Source organism: Cololabis saira, chromosome 9, assembly GCF_033807715.1.
Source record: "Cololabis saira isolate AMF1-May2022 chromosome 9, fColSai1.1, whole genome shotgun sequence".
NCBI classification, from domain to species: Eukaryota; Metazoa; Chordata; class Actinopteri; order Beloniformes; family Belonidae; genus Cololabis; species Cololabis saira.
In genome coordinates this window covers 43,997,222-44,021,414 of record NC_084595.1, presented here as the reverse complement: position 1 = coordinate 44,021,414, position 24,193 = coordinate 43,997,222, and the positions used below count along the sequence as shown (strand labels likewise).

At 41.9% G+C, this 24,193-nt stretch overlaps 1 protein-coding gene across 3 annotated transcripts in view; it reads left to right on the top strand.

Moving 5' to 3' along the window:
- zfr (zinc finger RNA binding protein) overlaps window positions 1–16,447 on the top strand; it is a 44,787-nt gene extending 28,340 nt beyond the window's left edge. For 2 of the 3 annotated variants that reach the window (XM_061729651.1, XM_061729650.1), the window contains exons 16-20: window positions 4,302–4,399; window positions 5,243–5,338; window positions 6,347–6,458; window positions 14,505–14,602; window positions 15,863–16,447. In XM_061729651.1, the coding sequence (XP_061585635.1) occupies window positions 4,302–4,399; window positions 5,243–5,338; window positions 6,347–6,458; window positions 14,505–14,602; window positions 15,863–16,045 (587 nt within the window). In that variant the 3' untranslated portion in view covers window positions 16,046–16,447. Of the gene's footprint in view, window positions 1–4,301; window positions 4,400–5,242; window positions 5,339–6,346; window positions 6,459–14,504; window positions 14,603–15,862 lie in introns of those variants that run through there. The other variant, XM_061729652.1, reaches the window with a different exon arrangement.
- Window positions 16,448–24,193: the final 7,746 nt, after the last annotated feature.

The following is a 24,193-nucleotide window of genomic DNA, read 5'->3' as shown; positions in this document are numbered from 1 at the left end:
TCTGGAGGGGAAAACTTTATATTCTTTCTTCGAACTTTCTTCGTTTTATTGCGTTTCCACGAATGTGGATGCGGTTCACCGTTCTTTAGACGCGTGTTTTGACTTTTGTTGTGCAAGTCCTCCCGTCAAAGCTGCGAGCTCTGGCGCCGTGCAACACTTTTCCCGTCAGACATTTTCTCTGGGGTTAATTGATGACAGAAAAGCCACACCCCACACATTTCCCTAGTCTCACTGTTTGAAGTTCCTCTTAGGGGAGTATTGTTGAGTGCAGGAGAGAGTTGTCCTGCAGAGGAATCTTTGGTTGCACCTGAGCACAGGCCTTCATAAACAGTGATTGCTGGGGTCTTATTCCAACCTGCTGATTCTAGGTATGCATGCAATGATCTCTAACCCTTATGTTCTGTGGTAGTTGCTATATTTTATTTATTTTTTCTCTTCAGCAACCATTGCTTCCTCAATATACTGGACAGTCATGTGTGAAAGTTGGTCGCCTCTCATTTAAGCCTGTGTTTGTGGAAAAAGATGATCAAATCTTCCTATTATACTGGGTGTTAGTATTGGGGGAAAACGACCCCAGAAGAACTACACATTACTTTCACTGGGCCTTTAGTTATTTAGCTAAATGAAACTCGAGAGAAACTAAATGTACAATATTGAGCTCTCCCTGGTTCCAAAGGCTTTAAGAGCACAAATCAATCATAAGCACTTGATTAATTGATCAGCGGGTGTGCAGACATCTGTACATGAAGACAGTTTATTTTGCTGCTCAGGAGCATGCAATACCAGCAGGGTAAGACATAAAGAGAGGTTATAGAGATGGAGTTGTTTGCTGAACATCAATCTGGATAAACATTTTTATAAAACATTTCCAACAGTGTGACTCAGGGATCAACACTGAAAGAGATTATTCCCTAGTAAAACATTCAAGTTTAGCTACCGGTAAAACTAAATTCAGCTCTTGAGTGGAAACGTCTCAGGTTAAGCCCGGCGGTGGAGGAGCGATGAACGAGGGCCGTGAACCTCTGCTGACTTTCTAAACGCAGATACAAGGCCGTCTGTCCGGCAGCTAAAGCTCAGTGGAAATGGGTCCTGCAGCAGGAACATTAAAAAATCCTCTCTTTACAATGATCTGAAACCCCCCAGGAAATCTAGATTCATTTATTCATCCACAAGGCAAATTCCAGCAGTATTCACGACAACACGGTGAACAAAGTTGTTTATGTGAGCCCACATCTGCCCAGTGCCCTACGGAAGAGTATTAGGGCCAGGCAGGAGAAAAATAAAAATATTTTAGAGGAAGATTTATTTTTTTTCCAATATGCACGTCGAGAAAAATGTCGAGATTAAGGTTGAAGTACAGTTTCGATAAAAAAGTCGAAATGTTGAGAAAAAAGTCAAAATTTTGTGAATAAAGTTGAAATGTTGAGGGGAAAAAAGGCTAAATTTCGACTTTATTCTTGAAATTGTACTTCAAAATTTATTTCGACATTCCGACTTTTTTCTTGAAGTGCACAATAAAAAAAAAAATCTTCAAAAGAATGTTGAAGTACAATTTTGTGAATAAAGTTGAAATGTTGAGGAAAAAAGAAAATTTCAACTGTCTTCACGAAATTTCGACTTTATTCCTGAAATTGTATTTCAACATTATTCTCGACATTTCGACTTTCTCGAAGTGCACGATAAAAAAAAAAAGCTTCCCCTCTCAAATATTTTTTCTCCTGCCTGGCCCTTAATACTCTTCGTAATGACCCACTACCAGCAGTGGAGTTTTACTGTGTCATACACTCGCAAGAAACTAGCATTTGGAAAAGGAGGCACCAACTTTGGCACATGACTATAATTAGGAAACTCTGGATGGAATAAACGTAGCGGAAGTACCAGAGTTTAGTCCCTAGACGTGGGATTTTCCTGTCAACCTAAGTGCCGACGGGGCGTCTGTGAACACGCAGCATCAGCCAGCTGCCGACATGTTGGACGCCCCGCTCACACCAGGAGAATTGGTAAAAACACAAACCAATTTGGCTTGAAATAAGAAAATCCATGTTAAACCGATGTCCTGAGCTCAGTCCGACATGCCTAAAGTGATTTTAGACATCTTTCACCACACACAGTCACACACACAGACGGGTAGGAGTTTGTCTCCGATCACACATTTGGTTGGGCCCAACAGTTTCGGAAGGATTTTTGACCAAGGTTTTCTCACATCTCAAAAACGTTGCCACACCTACTACTGCCATGCCACTTTTTATCAGGTCATATTCAGGTGTCTACTCATCATTGTTCAACGCAGAACGCAAAGAGGATCAACTGAAACTCCACGTATCCACGAAACTTTGACAAGCTAACCATGACAGCCTGATAACATGGTGTTGGCTTAGATATTTGTCATCTTAAACTCAAAGTAGAGGGAATGCATTGACGTCACCACCCCCCCTTACTCACACTGAGTGGCAAAAACAGCTGCAAAAATGTCTGCAACTAGTGGAGAAGACGGGATAACAGCTGATTATGGGCTTAAATTAAAGGCAGTTGGACTTGACAGTGACCCGTACAGTTACCCCAAGAACCAGTGGTCCATGGACATTAATATTTGGTACAGTTACCCCAAGAACCAGTGGTCCATGGACATTAATATTTGGTACAGTTACCAAGAACCAGTGGTCCATGGACATTAATATTTGGTACAGTTACCAAGAACCAGTGGTCCATGGACATTAATATTTGGTACAGTTACCAAGAACCAGTGGTCCATGGACATTAATATTTGGTACAGTTACCAAGAACCAGTGGTCCATGGACATTAATATTTGGTACAGTTACCAAGAACCAGTGGTCCATGGACATTAATATTTGGTACAGTTACCCCAAGAACCAGTGGTCCATGGACATTAATATTTGGTACAGTTACCAAGAACCAGTGGTCCATGGACATTAATATTTGGTACAGTTACCAAGAATCAGTGGTCCATGGACATTAATATTTGGTACAGTTACCAAGAACCAGTGGTCCATGGACATTAATATTTGGCCACGAATCCAGTTTCCTGATATTTATATGTACTTAATTTCTACGCCGGGGAAATACACGAAGCAAAGCTTGAAGGCTTACAAACGTCTTGACGCTTGGTCCGACTTCAAGGCAGGATTTGTTGTAGAAATTAAAGTGATGAGGACACCGAACTTTATGATTGGACCGTTTAACGTTAGCTACCCAAAAATCCAACATTACCTGATACAAAATGGGAACCACAAATCCACGATTCGGTGCCTGGAATCCAGTTGATGAATTACAGCGATCCATTTGTCTTAACCCTTGTGCTGTCTTTGGGTCAAGGGAGGGTGAAGGGAGAAAAGAAGGAATGAAGGACGAGAGAAAAGATGAAAGGAAGGAAAGACTGAAGTAAGGAAGAAAGGAGAAAAGATGCGAGGGAGAAAAGGAAAGAAGGAAGGAATGGAGGAAAGAAGGAAGGAAAAGCAAAGAAGGTAATAAAGGAACGAATGACGGAAGGGGAGGTATGAAGAAAAAGGAGTAAAGGAGGGTAAAAAATGAGGAAAAGAGGAAAGGAAGAAGCCTGGCAGGAGGAAAGAAGGATAGAAGAATAGGGTCATTTTGACCCAAAGACAGCACAAGGGTTAAGCTTATTTTTCGGCAGTCTGTAAAGCGATAACTCCAATTTCTTACTAAATCTATGAGTACAGTCGATCCCACAACAACTCTTTTTCATTTTGGATGTTTTCCAGTTGCTCAAACTGAAAGTTTACGCTGACACTCAGTCTTTCTGACACTCAGTCTTTCTGACACTCAGTCTTTCTGACACTCAGTCTTTCTGACACTCAGTCTTTCTGACACTCAGTCTTTCTGACACTCAGTCTTTCTGACACTCAGTCTTTCTGACACTCAGTCTTTCTGACACTCAGTCTTTCTGACACTCAGTGGGCGTAACCCGCTGTGAAGTGGCATCCATGACGTCATACGCATTCCCTCTATTGGCTAAATTGTTCTTTCCAAATGCATCTTTCTTTGTCAGTGTCAGGTCATTGAATTCATATCCATTTAAAGAGAATGATTCCAGATGACGTTTGCAGACAGTCTGTATCCCTCAGCTCATTATTGCAGGGTGGTGCACTCGGGTCCTAACCATGTCACATTTCTTGATGATACAAAATGTGCAACCAGTTTCAGGTTGTCATGGAAACGAACATTGGTATGTGTGGCAATGTGTTTGTTCTCTGCCAGCCTCGCTGACCTGGTCAAACACCCATTCCTCATCACCATTTTGACACTTGAAATCCATTTTTAGATGTAACCTCGGGTATGGTGAAAGACCCAGCGGACGTCTTGGACAGGCAAAAATGCCTTGACGCTCTGGCTGCTCTGCGCCACGCTAAGTGGTTCCAGGTTCGGAACATCATTTTACTTTCTTCCTGTAGCCTTATGAGATGCATTATTTGTTAAATGATATGTGTTCTTACACATTTGGGTTTGATTTTGTAAAACAAGTTCTATTTGAAGCAAAAAAAGAAAAAAAAAAAACAACATTCAAGGATGCCGTCTATTTCTACTTTATTATTTTCATTATTATAACAAAGATTTAATTGATTTCCATTGTATTTGTTCATGATAAAGTTGATCTGAATCCCTTTTTTATAAAACAATGCTGTTAAAATAACTGGCATCCTTGTATTTCCCATTGAACTTTACAAGTTAGACTGTAGATTTACATGTAATTCCATAAGGCTGCACAATAACCAGCACAAAGTGCCTTTATGCCCAACGTTTGTATTGTTTTCGTTCTTTAACTTTTTTTGTAGAATAGGGATTGAGAGAACGGGGAGTATCCGGATCGTTTCCTGGGGTTTTGCTTCAAAGCAAAAGCGTTGGCAAGCTGATCCCGATCCCCCGGCTCTCTCGGTCCCTACACTCTCCTCGGGCGGACTGCTGTACTTCTCAGTCCCTGTTTGTCAGATACCTGGATAAATACGGGGTCAGGGTTTAGAAGATGGCAAGAAAGGTCCTCGTTTCTTGCGCATCTTGCAAACTTTGAGCTCCCCTTACTAACTGTGAGGTACAAGACTACTGGAATGGCAGCTGATTGCAAACCATTATGGCTTCTTCACATGAAACTTAGCTTCCATTGTGAACAGTAGTGTTTGGACCTCTATGATGGAACTGATTCACTTGTTTGGTCCATCTCTTGTCACTCTGGGTCACTCCATAAACCTAACTTTATTGCATCAAAAGGCTAGAGCCAACGGTCTTCAGTCATGTGTGATCATCATCCGGATCCTGAGGGACCTGTGTCAGCGAGTTCCCACCTGGTCGCCGTTCCCTGGATGGGTAACTAAGCTTTCAACTTGAAGACAACTGTATTTGAAACGTTCACTATGTAACATTTGTACTGTATATTTGTGTTGCTGTTTTTAAAATGGAGTGTAGTCCACATGATGATTTCTGTTTTTACATAATTAGATTGGTTGCATCGGTCAAATCCATGCTGTCAATGGCCACGGTTACATGATGGTTTTTAATTCAGAATTAATTATTCCGGATTAAATAATTCCGAATTAAACTATTTTCCTTCAAGTTTACATGGAAATAGTAATTCTGAATTGAGCTTTACAAGGAAAACACGTTTGATGGTCTTTCTCCAATTCCTCTCCAGGTCTGGGGGTTGGGAAGGTTCTGATTGGAAAGGGGGGGGACCGGAAGTTAAACTACCGGAAGAAAAACTAACTTAGCCGCTACAACTTTGAAAAGCTTTTCCTGCCATCTGTTCTTTTAATTATTTCCAGGTCCTCCAAGCTATTTATTAAATAAATGGTCTCTGCTCTTGACCAGCGTTTACTGCTGCTGCATCTTGAAACTTTGTCTGGAAAACCAGCCCAGTGGAATATAAGCGTCATGGAGACAGACGGGCGAGGGAACGAGCAGAAAGAAAGACTGGGATTAATTTAAAGAGGAATGAGTGTAAACATGATCGTGGAAGTATTCTATTCAGATTTAAAATCGGAATAAACCAGCCACTTACTTTGGAATTAAGTTTAATTCGGAATGGCCATTTTCATTGGGAATTAGGTGTTTACGTGGTCATTTTTACTCATTTTAAATTGGATTTAATTTTAATTCTGAATTAAAGAGGAATTAAACTTCCCATGTAAACACACTCATTGTGAGTGAAATTACATAATTAGATTGGTTGCATCGGTCAAATCCATGCTGTAGTGTTTTGTGTAAGTGAGGGCCAGATGTTTGACTTTTAAGAGGTGACTACCGTCCTGCAGGCGGGTCGTCCTGCAGGCGGGTCGTCCTCCCCTGCCACCTCTCATGTTTGTGTGTGTCCTGCAGGCCATGGAGCTGCTGGTGGAGAAGGCCATCAGCAGCGCCTCTGCACCGCTCAGCCCTGGCGACGCCCTGAGACGCATCTTTGAATGTATTTCTTCTGGGATTTTACTCCCTGGTAAGTTTTCTTTTTTTTTATTTGCACTTCATGCACACTGAGGAATGTTTGACCCTTTTGACAAATACTTGAAGCCCTTCATGAGGTTCTAAGTAGCTGAGTCTGCTGTATCTGACATCATCACACTACAGGCCACCGATTGGTCGGGGGGCTGGCCAATCAGATATCTGAGTCAGGATGTGACATCATTTCAAGAGCGACTCGCGGCTTCTTGTTCCTTTCTTTCGATGAACAATGGCAGCACAGAAATCTGTTCTGAGTTGGAGACCTTCTTAAACCTGGTGCTGAGGAAAATATCCAGAGAGAGCTAGATGGAGCCACAAGGAATAAAAAAATATACCAGGAGCTTTCTCAGTCCACGTCTGCTCAAGGCCACAAACGGACTTTTAAGCAGTGCCGAGACAAACTGGAAAAAGTTAAAAAGCGATTATCATGCAGTGCGGTGAAGGACCTCAATAGTCGAGTGGGTCTTCTTCGTTTGTGTTGCACAATCGAGTACCTCACAGAAACGAGGGCAAGACGAGAGCAGACGAGGCGAGTTGAGTGGGGCTGAGTAGGTACTAGTGGAAAAGCGCCATTATGTCACCTCGTGCCTGAAGGTGCTATCCGGGTAACAGCATAACAGCATAACCTGCGTGAGCGTGTTGGACAGGGGTCTTCAACTAGATTATTCAGGGGGCCGCACTGCGTTCACGCACAGAGCTCGCAGGCGGAAAATTTGGTTTTCAAAATGTATTTTGCACTCAAAGACGAAGATTTATGTATATATAATACATTTGTGCTCAGGAATGAGCAGGAGAATATCTGTCTAGTTTACATAATAATTATGTATTAATTGTCTCCAGATTTAGTCATTGTGAATGTTAAATATAATATTCAGATAAAGAAATATTATTTTAAATGCAAGTTCATTTTGAAACCATGCATTGTGCAAACTTAATGAAGTTTATATTGACCTACTTTTAATAAAACACGCCATAATGACAAAGCACCACTTTCCACCAAGATTTCCTTATTTGAATATTATATTAAGCATTGAGCACAAGTATTTCAGTCCATAGTAGCCAGTTTGATGTTATAAATAAGCAACCAAAATATGAACCATAAACTCCTTTATTTATGACACATCTGTGCATTATTTTTTTTCCCACATATTTTTATTGGGAACCAATGACATACAGAAATCCAACACAAGATACATGGTCCTCCGTATTTTTTTCCCCCCATTTTCCGAGAAAGGCGTGCTAAAACCTGAACAGAGCAGCACTTTCCAACAACCCCCCCACCCCCCTCGACTTTAGAAAAACAATGTAAAAAGAAAATTAATTAATTAGTAAATAAACAGAATAAAACAAACAAAACAAAACCTGTAAGTGATAACAAGAGTACATAAAAAGGATGAAAAAGAGACTATATAAAATCAGCTAAATGAAATAAACCGAACATATAAAAAACAAATTAATTATACAAAAAAAAAAAAAAAAAAAAAAAATTAAATAAATACGAGGGATGCCCTGGGTGCCCACCTCACAGCATGAGAACATAGAATCAGCTAGGATCCAGAGAGGTAAGAGTATTCACATAGGTGATGACAGGCTGCCATCTTATGTAAAAGTTAGCAGTTGAGCCTCTAATAGAGTATTTCACCTTCTCCAAGGACAAGAAGGACATCAAATCACTCAACCAGGAAGTAGGAGAAGGCGGATTGGGGTCCTTCCACTGTAGCAGAATACGTCTGCGAGCTATGAGCGAGGCAAAAGCCACAACATCAGAATGTTTCTTGGTCAGGCTGGTTGGTACAGAGGGCACTCCAAAAATAGCTATCAAAGGACAGGGTTCCAATGTAATATTGAGAGCTTCGCCTAATCTTTTGAAGAAACAGGACCAGAATTCGGCTAATTTTGGACAAGAAAAGAAAGTATGAGTATGGTCCGCTGGAGACCCGCCACATCTATCGCAAGTGTCACTCTTATCCGGAAACAACCTGTTGAGCTTAGCCTTTGTAAAGTGGATCCTATGTAAGACCTTAAACTGAATCAGATTTAGACGGGCACAAGAAGAAGTAGAATTAACCCTGATTAGAGCCTCCTCCCACCATTCATCTGACATGTTTAGTTCAAGTTCCCTTTCCCATTTATCCCTGAGCCCCACAAGAGAGGCCAGCCCTGAGGAAGATATGAGATCATACAAAATCGAAATCCTGCCCTGGGCCTTGGGAAGTGAAAGCACCTCAGTAAGAAGTGAACTTGATGGACGTTGAGGGTAAGAATCAAAGTGTGTTCGGGCATAATCACGAACCTGAAAGAAACGGAACCTATGAGACTGGGGTAAATTATACTTGACTTGAAGATCGTTAAAAGCGGCAAATGAGCCTTTTAAATATAAATCTGAGAAGTGAGTCAAGCCTCTCTCCCTCCACAAGGCAAATGTCACATCCAAATTAGAGGGAGGGAACAAATGATTATTGCAAATCGGGCTGCATAAAGTGGGAGCAGAAAGCTTGAAATGTTGTCTAAATTGTTTCAAAATTTTCAAAGAAGAAAGCACAACTGGGTTTTTAATGTAACTAGGATAAGAAGATGTCAAAGGGGCACCAACTAGAGCCGCCAGAGAGGACGGGCGAGAAGTGTTCTCCTCTAGTATGCACCAATCCAGACTAGGAGAGTTGCACCAAGCATGAATTTTTTGTAGATTGGCTGCCCAATAATAAAATAGAAAATTGGGTAATGCAAGGCCTCCCATACGTTGACTTCTCTGCAATATAGCCCTGCGTGCTCTCGGGTGTTTACCAGCCCAAATAAAGTCCGAGATTACTTGGTCTACCATACGAAAAAAAGATTTTGGTAAAAATATAGGAAGACATTGGAAAAGAAATAAGAGTCTAGGCAGAATGTTCATTTTAATAGAACTAATTCTACCCATCACAGAAAGAGGAAGAGAATTCCAGCGCTTCAGATCAGACTTAATTTCCATAACCAACTTAGCAAAATTATATTTATGAATAGAAGGGAAGGAGTGAGCAATGTTGACACCTAAATAACGAAAACTAGTGCGGGCCAGGCGAAATGGTAAGGTGCCTGACGGGATTTGTTTTGCCGCTTCATTAATAGGGAAGCACTCACTTTTTCCGACATTTAACTTGTAACCAGAAAACGACCCAAAGGTTTTCAAAATTTGTAAAATATTATCAACACAATTAATCGGATCTGTGACATACAGCAAAAGATCATCAGCATAAAGAGATACCCGGTGTTCCAGTCCAGATCTATAAATACCGGTGAAGAGAGGGGATGATTTGAGTGCTATAGAGAGAGGCTCAATTGCTATAGCGAAGAGTAAGGGGGACATTGGGCAGCCTTGACGGGTTCCTCTCGTTAACGAGAAATAATCAGACCTGTGGGAATTAGTTGTTACGCAAGCTGTCGGAGCAGAATATAAAAGTTGTATCCAAGAAATAAATTTAGCCCCAAAACTGAATTTCCCCAAAACAGAAAACAAATAGCCCCATTCAACCCGATCAAACGCTTTCTCCGCATCTAACGATATAACCATTTCAGCCGCTTGAGCAACATTGGGAGAAAGTACAACATTTAACAGCCGCCTGATGTTAGACGACAGTTGCCGTCCTCTGACGAACCCTGTCTGGCTCTCTGAGATTATGTCCGGTACACAAGGGTCTAACCGACATGCTAAGACTTTAGCCAGGAGCTTTACATCCGAATTCAGCAAACTTATTGGCCTCCAGCTGCCACATTCTTTTGGGTCCTTATCTTTCTTAAGAATGAGCGAAATTGAAGCCTGATTTAGAGTTGGGGGAAGGGAGCCTTGTTTCAAAGAATCATTGAACATATCTAAGAGTAGGGGGGTAAGTAGATGAGAGAATTTTTTATAAAAATCAGCCGGAAAACCGTCAGGACCAGGCGCTTTGTTGTTTTGCATTAATTTAAGACAAGAGGAAACTTCTTCCAACCGTATGGGTTCATCCAGTTTACTTTTGATGTTAGGGTCTATAGTGGGGATAGCTAGGCTATCTAAAAAATTATCCATCGTCACCCTGTTATCAGGGTGTTCGGATTTATAAAGGTCAGAGTAAAAAGACGCAAAGGTAGAATTTATTTTGGCTGGATCGGTGATTATGGAGTGAGACGAGTCATAAATTTCAGTTATAAAACGAGAGGCTGACTGACGTTTAAGTTGGAGGGCCAACAGGCGGCTGGCCTTATCGCCGTATTCATAGTATGTGCCCTTAGTTCGTCTCAAGAGATAATCAGCTTTGCTTATGGTAAGCAAGTCATATTCAGACTGTAGTTTGATCCTTTTGGCATATAGATCTGGACTGGGGGAACCGGAATACTCCCTATCTACGCTGAGAATTGCGTCGATCAGCTCCTGCTGTTTTTGTTTATTTTTATGGGCCAAGTGAGAGCTATATGAAATAATATCACCACGTATTACAGCTTTTAAGGTTTCCCAAAGAAGAGAAGGAGAGGTCGACTCAGATCTATTTGTCTCAATGAAAAAATTAATTCGTTTAGAGATAAAATCACAAAACCCATCACTGGCTAATAGCGCTGTGTTGAGTCTCCAATGGTTCTTAGTTACAGGCGAAAGTGACAAATCTAAAATATGTGGTGCATGATCGGAAATAACAATGGCAGAGTATTCAGTGGATTTTACAGACGAAAGGAGGGCTCTATCTATAAAAAAATAATCTATGCGCGAGTAGACTTGGTGGACTTTAGAAAAAAAGGAGAATTCTTTCGCAACAGGGTGGAGAAAGCGCCAAGGATCAATGCAGCCTAACTGGTTTGTGAGAGAAGACAGTGTTTTGGACATGGAGGTGGGTGCAAACGTCTTAGGGTGTGAGCGGTCAAGCTTAGGGTCTATCACCAGATTCAGGTCACCACCGAAAATAAGATGGTGGGTATCCAGGTTTGGAATATTGGAAAAAAGGGAGGTCATAAAATTTGGGTTGTCCCAATTAGGGGCATAAACACACACCAATACCACTGAAGTCTGGAACAATGTCCCACTCACCAAGACATAGCGCCCCCCAGGGTCAGATATGACCTGTGCAGGAGAGAATTGGATACGTTTGTTAATCAGAATAGCAGCACCCCTAGATTTACTGTTGAAAGATGAGTGAAATATTTGCCCAACCCAAGATTTGCGCAGTCTATTATGATCAGAGGAACGAAGGTGGGTCTCTTGAAGAAAAGCTACATCAGTGTTAAGACCCTTAAGGTGCGAAAACACCCTGGACCGCTTTACCGGGCCCCCGAGACCCCGAACATTCCAACTAACCAGCCTGACAGAGGGCCTATCTTTCCTTCCCTGGGACATATTTGGGTTAACCATTGATCACATTGAAAGTGGAAAAAAACCCAATAGTATGAGCAAAAAAGAAGTGAGCACCCAGCAGCATCCAGATGATAATAAAGTTGGATTTAAAGAAAAATAAATAAAATGGAGAAAATAAAGAAAAACAGACACATACCCCCAAAAAACAAAAATGTTGAAAATGATATAACTCAAAACTTGTCAAAGTGTTTCCTAAGCTCGTCATAAAACGCAAGACGAGTTGCAGGATTGGATTGCACACAACCGATTCACTTTGCAGTGGATTCCGCCTCCGAACAATCCAAAGTTTACGTCACATGAACATCATAAACAGTGAACAAACGCCAGATTTATATATTTTTTAAAAAGTACAATAAAAAATAAAAACATTTTAAATTGAGAGAGAAAGAAGTTCCGCGTCCGACTTCAGTTAGAAAAACAGGTATGTGTGTGTCCTGACAAGAACCGGGGCTGGCGCGCACACGAGCGCGCACACACCGTTAATTATGTCGTTATTCAAACAACATAAGCAAGTCCCCTTTAACTTGAGGTAAACAGAGTAATAAACTCAGTCTTTAGTCCGCCCAAATATTGAAGGTATATCTTACCTTAAATGAGTTCAGCACACACACACAAACGGGCAAAGGGCGAGGGAGAGAGAAAAAGAAAAAAGAAAAAAGGAAAAAAACTCCCGTGCGCAAAGACCCATGAAGTGGTCGCGAAATCCCCCACTCAGGCTCTCTTTTTACGAATCCTGAATGTTTTCCCGATAAAACAATTCAGCCTGCTCCGGGGAGTCGAAGACACGGTTCACGCCGTTGAAGGTGATTCTCAGCCGGGCAGGATAAATCATGCCGAACCGAATCCCCTTCTGAAACAGCGCGGATTTCACCTGGTTGAAAGCAGCCCGTCTCTTTGCCACATTAGCGCTGAAATCCTCGTAAAACTTAATCCTGTGGCCCCGATAGGTCATGTCGCGGTGCTCCTTCGCCCACTGCAGCACCTTCTCCTTCTCGATGTAGCGGTGAAAACGCACAATCACCGGGCGGGATCCTTGGCGGGGCTTGGGACGGAGGCTCCGATGAGCGCGGTCCAGCTCCGGGCAGGTGTTATCCAGCGCATCCCCGGCTACTTCTTTGAACAAATCCGCCATAAACTGCCTTGGGTTAGTGCCCTCAGCATCCTCGGGCAGGCCAATCACTCTCAAGTTCTGGCGCTTTGAGCGAGAAATCAGGTCATCCACAGCGGTCTGAAGCGCACCGTTTCCCTCCGTTAGTGAAGCCAGCTTGGCCCGCAGCTCCACGACTTCCCGCTCCAGGCTCGTAATGCTGTCCGAATGAGACGACAGAGCCGTTTCCATCCCCGTAATAGTAGAAGTGTGGCTGGCCACGGTGGTGGTGATAGATTCAAGGGATGAATGAATCGGGGCGAGGGCCTCGCTAAGAGAGGCGGTGAGCTCCGCAGTCATGCTCTTCCTTGATTTTTCCAGCTCAATGACGAGCGTTTCCAGCGTGAGCGGAGCAGGTCCGGTAGCCATCTTGCTGTCGTCTTTCGCGGAGGGAAAAGAAAGTCGCTGTTCTTGAATCTTTCCGCCTGCTCGTGTGGATTTTTTCATTCCCGCACAGAGTTGACTTGCCAATGATTAAAGCAAACTGTTATACTAAAGATAGATGAAAAGTTAACGTAATTAACACAAAAAAAAGTCGAAAAGATGCAGAGGCTTACACCACACGTCCTTCCACTACATCGTTCAACCGGAAGTCAGCCACATCTGTGCATTATATCAGCAAAACAAAACAATCACATGAAATTATAGGAGGTTTAGAAGTTCGTCTGAAATGCAAAGTCCTCATTTAGAGATTCAAATGAAAAAAAATGTCCGACCAATCCTAGAAGCCTAATGATGTAAACAAGTCCTCTATAAACGGAGGTTAATAACAAATAATGTGACAAACATTATCACTGAAACACTGGCAAAAAAAAAATCGAAGTATTAAAAAACATCTCTAGCAGAGATTAACATGTACAAACTCTGTCCAATGAATCATTAACCAACTGAAAAGGCTACCAAGCATCTTAAACTTTTATTAATGAACAAAATGCCATATGTAAACCATGTTAGTTTCGCTTACTTCTTGAAATATGACCAGTGGCCACATAAAAACTCCTGGCGGGCTGCAAGTGGCCCTCCGGCCGCCAGTTGAATATCCCTGATGTAGGACGATGTGTTGTCTCTACATCAGCTGTCACAGCTTTTCCTTTGTGGTTCCGGACACATGTCGGCTCGTGCATCTCCTCGTCTCCCCAGTTACTCATCTTGCAAATACAGATCCTGCTGTTACTGTCATCAGCTGTTTCCGTCGGTATCGGCCTTTTCTTTTAGAAGGCCGTGGTGTAGAAGAGGGTGGTCCCCTTCACTCACGTTAATAAAACTTTAGGTCGCCAAGCTTTTTAAAAAAAATCATTACTTTTATTTTAGCGTTCTGACAGAAGTCATGTGATCTGCCCCAGTCTGTGATGATATGATCAGACCTGGACATCACTAGTGTGGAGCTCAGGTCTTCACCTCCAGAACTGAACACACATATTCAGAAACGTGTGTTTTGCATGCACCTGTATTACCAAAGGAGGTATTGCTGGATACTTGTGGGTCTGGGATGCGCTGCAGAGCTCTGATTCTCCTGGCTGTCCTCCTTCCTTCCCCAGGAGGACCAGGGTTTATGGATCCTTGTGAGAAGAAGCCCGTGGACACCCTGCTATCCCTGGGAGAGCAGCAGAGAGAGGACATCACCTCCAGTGCTCAGGTACGACTGCTTTAATCCGCTGTAAACACGTGGAGCCAGGACAATCCCAGTCCATCTCCTGCCCCCCTTTCTGAGGGGAACTGCTGGAGTGGTGTTTCCTTCTGTTAACCGCAGTAGCATAGGGAAACGTTCTGAGAGCTCTGCAGTGCCCAGGCCAGCCCTGCCCTGAGACTCTTCTGCTTCCAAGTCATGCTTTTGCAGCATGTATAAAAAGTATAAAAGATGTACTTTATTGATCCCAGGACTAGGATGTGATTGTTATAGTATTGTATTATAGGGCCAGTCCCAATCCCCCCTAGTCCTACTTTTCAGCTCTACCCCTAAATTTTGCACGTTCCCGTGAGGGTAGTGGTGTCCCAATTCCTCTTTGCATGTAGGGCTAGTGGACATAACGAGGGCTAGTGGACATAACGAGGGCTAGTGGACATAACGAGGGCTAGTGGACATAACAAGGGCTAGTGTGTATGAATCTAGCCCTTCACAGCGAGGGATTTCAGATGCTGACTCACCGACCGAGGGCCAGAAACATTTCCCAGAATGCTTTTCGTCGTCATTTGCGGACTGAATCAAACGAAAAAACATGGCAGACATTTCTCATTTTTAGTGAATAAAATCAATATTTTGAGTTAGTTTCTGCATAAAAATGTGTTTTGATTACATTTTTAGTGAGAAATATATATTTTACTTTTCATAATATTCACTCAGTGAATGTACATAATCACTCACTTGTTGTTGCGTTGTATCTTCAGATCTCGCCAGAATAAAGGCTGATTTATGGTTCTGCGTCGATTTAACGTGGAACCATAATTCGCCGGCGGCTCTTCTCATCCCCCGAAAACATCGGAGAAAATTTCTTACCAGCCGTTATTTGGATAAACTGAGCCCAGGTTGGGGATCTTAACGGTTACTTTTACGCCTGAAAAAATATTAAAACTTAATAAAGGGGCATATTAACAGCGCTACAGCTGAAATTAAAACATCTTTTAGCTCTGGGCTTCCTGATATGGTGTGACGTATGTGCAAACGTAACTACGCAGTCGCTTACGTACCCGAACGTAAACCACGCAGTGACGTAGCAAGTGGTGTCCCAATCCCTAGGGAACATTACAAGGGCCCTAACTATTTTAGGGCTAGTGGTAGAAAGTAGGGTGAACATTGGGATGGCTCTTGGTCTGACGTGTTCGTGATTCGAGGGCAGGTTTTCCTGCAGCGGTGTTGTTTCCACTGACGGAGTCTGAAATGTTGTTTCTGTTTCTGCAGTTCGCCCTGAGGCTGCTGGCGTTCCGTCAGATCCATAAAGTCCTGGGCATGGACCCGCTGCCGCAGATGAACCCGCGCTTCAACATCCGCAACAGCCGCAAGCGTCGCCGGGACAACAGCGACGGCACCGACAGCTTCGAGGGAGAGGGCAAAAAAGACAAGAAAGATTATGATAGTTTTTAAGCGTTTTCCCCGACGAGAAGTAAGCTACACGTAGAAATGTACTCAGATGTGTGTGTCCGTCTTGTGAGAGCAGTTTTATTTCTTTTTTTTTTTTTTTTTTTTTTCCTTTTTAGCTCCAACCCTTGTAACTGCAGCCTAACTTGGTATTACGCCGACAGAAACGTGATCCGTGTTGTGATAGTCGTAGAATTTGTGAGGCAGGTAAAGCAGCTTTTACCTGTGGGAGCTGCTGGTGCTGCTCCCCTCTGTCCCCCCTCTGTCCTGGGGGGTTGGGGGGTCAGGGTCGGAGCCGGAGCTCCTGGACCTCCGGGTCCACACTGCAAAAACTCAAAATCTTAAGAATTTTTTTGTCTTATTTCTAGTTAAAATCACTCATTACACTTAAAACAAGACTCATCACTGGAAAAACAACAATTTTCACCTGTTTCAAGTAGATTTTAACTTAAAAAAAGTAGAAAAATCTGCCAGTGGAACAAGATTTTTTTTTTTGCTTGTAATGAGAAGATAAATCTTGTTCCACTGACAGATTTTTCTACTTATTTCAAGTGAAAATTTACTTGAAACAGGTGAAAATTGTCAAATAACAAGTTATTTTTCTGGTAATGACTCTTGTTTTAAGTGTAATGAGGTTTTTTGACTAAAAATTAGACATTTTAACTAGAAATAAGACAAATATTCCTGGTAAGATTTTGAGTTTTTGCAGTGCAGGAGCCGGGGCTCCTGGACCCGGAGCTCTGGACCCGGAGCTCTGGACCCGGAGCAACAGCCCAGACAAACATCAAGGCCTTCATCCACCTGTACAGTTGCAGCTCAGTTCTGTCTCCATCTCGTCACCGTTGTGAAGCAGTTTCTCCAACTGAAAGTTTCTCTTTTCAACCTGAATAACTGCTTAATTAATGCTGTTTAATGCCGTGGTCTCGTCACGTTTCCATGCTTTCTGCTTCCCAACCCTGCAGGGCATTGCACAGACTCCAGTTCTGTTGATGTATCTTTGTAAGTAGTGAACTTATCAGCTCTAAACTGTTTTGTCCTTCTTTTTTGCATATATACATCTATATGAAAATATATACCCGAGCGTATTTGTAATACTCAAGAGAAAAAAGGCTTGAATTTTAGTTGTTTGTTTTACCTTCCTGTACAAGGCGTGGCCATGTTCACATGACATTCTGTTTTGGTTTTTAAATTGTGTTCCTGATTAACTTTATTTGCTTGCCTGTCTTTTATTTTGTTTAGGTGCTAAATGAACTTATGTACTGGAAGTAAAGGGGGGGGGGGGGTCGGTCTAAACGCCCGTCAGCATGGTCCATGATGAATGTTGCTCTGCATTTCACCCCTCCATTCCAGGAGCAGAATAAACATGTTTTCAGGTGGAACAAATGTGCTGTTTGATGTTTGTTCTCAGAAAGTCTGGACGCACTTTACATTTCTTCACTTATTTTGGGGGGATTTTAGTAGTTTTCCGCTAGATGTTTCCACTAGAGGGGAGTGTGGCTCTTAGACGCGTTGATCTCATTTCAAACATTTGCTGCTCAGAGCAGAGTGAGGTGGAGAAGCTGTTGCCATGGTGATGCTTTTTTTTTCTTTATAAAAGAGGATAATGGACAAATATCAATTTAAGTGCAATATGAAAGGAAAAAAAAGGGGGATTCTTGTAAGGAATACAAAAAACAAGGCGCTCTAAGAATTAAAAGGTGCATATGAATGACAAAATAAATTAAGCATTTAAATTCACATAATGGAGCATAGAGAAGGAGAGAAAAAAATTTAATAATTGTTACACTCTGACCCCTTCGCGCAGAAAACGCGCTTTTCATAAGGTAGCTATAAAACATATTATACATTAATATTATATTCCACTTTAATTGAGCTAATTTCTTTCACCAATATCTGACCTAAGTGTTGATATCAAATATTAATGATATTTTAAAGATTTAACCCTTTAAATGCCAGGTTTTTGTCACGATGCCACCATGTTTTTAGATGAAAAAAACAGAAAAATTGAATTATTTTTAATATACTACATGCAAAGTAGATTTTTTTGTTTTGGGTTATTACAGCCTGGGATATGTCAATGATGAGTAGCAACATTGATTTTCATGCATTATTATTTTTTGTGCAGTGTCAAATAGTTACACTCTGACCCCTTCGCGCAGAAAACGCGCTTTTCATAAGGTAGCTATGAAACATATTATACATTAATATTATATTCCACTTTAATTGAGCTAATTTCTTTCACCAATATCTGACCTAAGTGTTGATATCAAATATTAATGATATTTTAAAGATTTAACCCTTTAAATGCCAGGTTTTTGTCACAATGCCACCATGTTTTTAGATGAAAAAAACTGAAAAATTTAATTATTTTCAATATACTACATGCAAAGTAGATTTTTTTGTTTTGGGTTATTACAGCCTGGGATATGTCAATGATGAGTAGCAACATTGATTTTCATGCATTATTATTTTTTGTGCAGTGTCAAATAGTTACACTCTGACCCCTTCGCGCAGAAAACGCGCTTTTCATAAGGTAGCTATAAAACATATTATACATTAATATTATATTCTACTTTAATTGAGCTAATTTCTTTCACCAATATCTGACCTAAGTATTGATATCAAATATTCATGATTTTTTTAAAGATTTAACCCTTTAAATGCCAGGTTTTTGTCACGATGCCACTATGTTTTTAGATGAAAAAAACAGAAAAATTGAATTATTTTCAATGTACTACATGCAAAGTAGATTTTTTTGTTTTGGGTTATTACAGCCTGGGATATGTCAATGATGAGTAGCAACATTGATTTTCATGCATTATTATTTTTTGTGCAGTATCAAATAGTTACACTCTGACCCCTTCGCGCAGAAAACGCGCTTTTCATAAGGTAGCTATAAAACATATTATACATTAATATTATATTCTACTTTAATTGAGCTAATTTATTTCACCAATATCTGACCTAAGTATTGATATCAAATATTCATGATTTTTTAAAGATTTAACCCTTTAAATGCCAGGTTTTTGTCACGATGCCACCATGTTTTTAGATGAAAAAAACAGAAAAATTGAATTATTTTCAATATACTACATGCAAAGTAGATTTTTTTGTTTTGGGTTATTACAGCCTGGGATATGTCAATGATGAGTAGCAACATTGATTTTCATGCATTATTATTTTTTGTGCAGTATCAAATAGTTACACTCTGACCCCTTCGCGCAGAAAACGCGCTTTTCATAAGGTAGCTATAAAACATATTATACATTAATATTATATTCTACTTTAATTGAGCTAATTTATTTCACCAATATCTGACCTAAGTATTGATATCAAATATTCATGATTTTTTAAAGATTTAACCCTTTAAATGCCAGGTTTTTGTCACGATGCCACCATGTTTTTAGATGAAAAAAACAGAAAAATTGAATTATTTTCAATATACTACATGCAAAGTAGATTTTTTTGTTTTGGGTTATTACAGCCTGGGATATGTCAATGATGAGTAGCAACATTGATTTTCATGCATTATTATTTTTTGTGCAGTGTCAAATAGTTACACTCTGACCCCTTCGCGCAAAAAATGCGCTTTTCATAAGGTAGCTATAAAACATATTATACATTAATATTATATTCCACTTTTATTGAGCTAATTTGTTTCACCAATATCTGACCTAAGTATTAATATCAAATATTCATTATTTTTTAAAGATTTAACCCTTTAAATGCCAGGTTTTTGTCATGATGCCATGTTTTTAGATGAACAACACAGGGAACACAGAGCAGCAACATTGATTTTCATGCATTATTATTTTTTATGCATTTCAAAAGGTAGCTATAACACATACTTTTTTACCCAGAAGTGAAACAATGAACCAGGAACAGTGAGCCAGGAACATCAAAACTGACTAAATAACATTCAATAACATTCAATAACAGCAACAAAATTGTGACAGAGAGAAAGAGACTGTGTGTGTGTGTGTGTGTGTGTGTGTGTGTGTGTGTGTGTGTGTGTGTGTGTGTGTGTGTGTGTGTGTGTGTGTGTGTGTGTGTGTGTGTGTGTGTGTGTGTGAGTGTGAGTGTGAGTGTGTGTGAGTCAGTTCAGGTGAGGCAGGAGCTGCAAACAATTTGGTAGTGCTCCTTGCAGATGGGACTGTCGCACTTTCTGCAGGTGGAGTACACGTAGGAGTTTGTTGCTGGTGCTCAAAACACACTGCCCTCCTCCTCTGGGTGGTGTCTGGGGATGGGCTTGCACTTGAGCTTGGACCTGGGTCTCCTTTGAGTTCAGCACCAACACCAAGGCCGCAGCAGCTGGTGTGCGGGGAGGTGGCGTCTCCTTGCCATTTTTGGAGCTACAAGAGTCTTCCCCAGCTCCTCAATGAACAGCCTCCTCCGCTAACTTTTTCCCCGTTGCCATGAGGGATCCACGGTGGTCCAAAGGATGAAAGCAAATTTCACTGCCACTGAATTTCCCCACTTCTGGAAGTCTCATCTTCCTCACTGTCAGAGGACACATCAAAGCTCTCAGAAGACGATTCAGACACCGGTTCCTCGTCTGTAGTATCTGTGTTCTCTGTGTCAGATTCCTCTTGCCCGCGATCAGAATCAGACTCCATCGCTATGTCCAAAGCGTTGTGCACTCAATAGGCTCTCTCCATCTTGCCAAATAAGAAATGACTAGTTCCACAGGTTGCATTTTTATAAACTTTGGCTGCAGTCGCAGCTGTGTAAACGACTCAACAAAAAGCATGATTCTCTCTATGGCTGCACCTTTCATGTGATTCAAAATGCCCCATGTTTGGATTTATTTGTGTTTATGGACCTCTTGTGTAGGTGTGTGTGGTGTGCATTTATACAAAATAATCTTAGAGGGGCTTTGAACTTCTGCACAAAAACCATGTGAATGAATGAAAACAGTGGCACTTGAAAGCCTTTGCTCATAATGTCATAAGGTCACACACACACACACACACCACACACACACAAACACGCACACACACACAAACACACACACATACACACACACACATATACTAACTGTACATGCAAACATACACACACACACACACACATTAAGGGAGGGGGAGGGGTGAATTGTGACGGTGCCATCCAGTGGAAATAGCATGTTTTTTCTCCATATGCCAAATATGGTAAAAATGAGGTAATCTGGTTCAGAGTAGTAAATATGATCAATTCCAAGGCAAAAGACCAGATTGACACCTAGATATAATAAAATGCATTTATTATGCTTTAATGGAAGCGAGATCAAAAATTGAAGTTTGAATGGGTTTCAATGGCGCGTTTTTTGCGCTAAGGGGTCAGAGTGTAACAATTGTATTTTACAGAGTGTATTTTAGACTTACTGTAGGAACTGAGCTGGAAATATAAAGATCATATAAAAATACACAATCTCACCAAAATTCATGCCATATGGATGAACTCAGCCAAAATTATCCAAAAATGAAAAGTGAAAAGCGCGTAAAATGCGCCTAGGTGTCCCGGAGGGTTAAATTAGAATAACAAATAACGAGCAATGTCTAGACTTATTTTACTTGCACTTTTGTTTTCTACTCTTGAGACATGTGAAAAAAATCTTAATTGTTAATAAAACCCCGGAATGAGGGTTTACAATTTCTCCATTTGGCACAATGAATATGGTTCTTACCCAGTAACAAAATGATATTAATAATATCAGAAACGGAAAACGTGACCGACCTTTGGAACACTGAACCCTCGGACGTGAAGCCACAAGTCCTGCTTCATCCTGCCGTCCCGCCCAAGAGGAGGAGGATTCAGCAGGGCTTTTTTTTTTTGATTTATTTGCACATTTTTTAAAGAAGAAAAGAAATACAATGGAATGCGTTTCGAGAAAAATAAAATAAAATGTTCTGGAGAGGTCAGAAACCTGAGAGGCTTATCGAGTGGCCTCCGCTCTATGATACACTTCAGACAGGAAAACAAGAAATACTTTAGAAAAAGAACAAGATAATTAATAACAGTTAAAGTAGACATAAAAAATATGATAAAAGGAGCAGAATGTAGCATAAACCAAAACAGAGCATCTGGATATATAGCATATACAGTGTATAGTGTACTTGTATGTATACAGAAGAGTATTAGGGCCATGCAGGAGAAAAACATTTTGACGGGGAGATTTTTTTGGAAGATTGCAGCCAATCACCTTCTCTGTAGAGCAGATGATACGATGCAGCTGCTCCTGTCCTTTACAGTGGCAGCAGCGTACCAGATGGTGATGGAGGAGGTGAGGATGGACTCAATGATGCTGGAGGATGAAGTGCAGGGCCATGTTTACAGCATCGTCTACAGACCTGGTGGCTCTGTAGGAACTGCAGGGGATCCTGTAGTGGGTCGGTGATTTTTTTGAGGTGTGGCAGCACAAGGCGCTCAAAAGACTTCTTTACCACAGAGGTCAGAGACAAGTTAACGGTTTAGATAAACTAGATAGTTTTGTTGATGACCAAGCTCCTTGTATCACGGTTTGATTAAAAAAAAACCCCACACCGGGAGACAAAGCCCTCAACCCGGCGCTCCGGCCGAGCCCGGGGACCCGCACTTAAGCACCCCTCCGACCGGCCACCCCTGAGTGATAGAGCCCAGCCCACGGGCCTGGAGGAGAGGCCCAGGTACCCCCCGGGGACCTCGTGCCCGTGGTACCGCAGACAGCGCTCTGCAGCCCGTGTAGGGACTTAGAAACTTTTCCAACACATGCCTCGTGTATGTGGTACCATGGACAGCACTCCGCAGTCTGAGAGGGACTTTGAACCCGTGGGCAGCGGGTTCAAACCCGTGGGCAGCACTCTGCAGCCTGCGGGGGGGACTCTGAACACTTTTCCATGCCCGTGGTACCACGGACAGCGCCAGGACCGGCCGACAAAAGCTTGGATCGAGGGCTGACTTTCAATAGATCGCAGCGAGGTAGCTGCTCTGCTACGCACGACACCCTGACCCCTGACACCTCCTGCTTAAAACCCAAAAAGTCAAATCTTGTCCAAAGTGCTTAGATTCAACAAATCAATTATCTATTATCTATTATATATAGTAGCCGTCGTCCCGCTGTATATCCCCCCCCACCACCACCTTTCCGCTACCCCGATGTGTTTACCAAAGTTGCTTTGGCAGGACCCATTTGCGTTCATGACTGACGCTCAAAGCCCCCTTCGCGTTTTCTTCCGACGCATGCGGATCACCTAATCTACCAACGTAATCCCCTCTGCGGCATTACTTGACGCCCAGGGCAAGTAATCACCATTGTGGAGGTAATTTCCCGAAGAATACCGGACAATATTACTCCTTTTTATGGGTCTATTTCTACTGCTCTGTCACACACTTACAGCTCGTTAACTCCTTCAGCCGGGACTACCTTCCGCGCCAACGCGCCGTTCTCCTTACCGGTGCACTCAGATCAATGCGCGTGTACACAAAACAGTCCCTGGATAACGCACTCATATGACATCTCCCCTCTTTTGAGTCGTAGACACAAACATATGTAAACAATAACTCAAGAAAACTTGCAGTGTCCCTACTGTAAAGAATTATACAATCGAGGCTGGTAATACACTGCAACTTAACATATTATTCGTCAGCCACTCATGAACAAGGCAGGAAAATGCCGTAACACAATGGGATGAATAGCATTAACATTGCACATTTGTATTCTTTTTTTTTTTTTTTTCATTCTATCCCTATTATTTCCCTGAGGTTATGGGGTAGACTACCCATTCACCTCCATAGCTGCCGGAGATTATTCTGCTCCATTGTTGGCAAGCTATGTGTTAAGTGCACACAAAGTCTTTGAATCTGTCTGGAGGACGGATGACTTTTCCCCTGGAAGTCACCTGAGCCTGAACCGCAGGCTCTGCTGGAACGATCCCTCTGACAGGTGAACCTGGAGGTGAGCAGAGGGGTGATGATGGTTGCTCACTCGACAGTGTGCTCTCTGTCTCTGGCTGTTGAACAGGAAGGAAGGTTGGGCGCAGGTGGCGCCTGTTCCTCTGCAGTGTTCCGCGGTCCGTCTGGATCAGGTAGGACCTTGGTGTTGTGTGTGGTTCTTGGACTGTCCCTGTTGTCCTCCATTCTGACTCTCCGTTGAGTTTCATCACTACTCTCTCTCCTTCCCTGAGAGGTGGGAGTGCT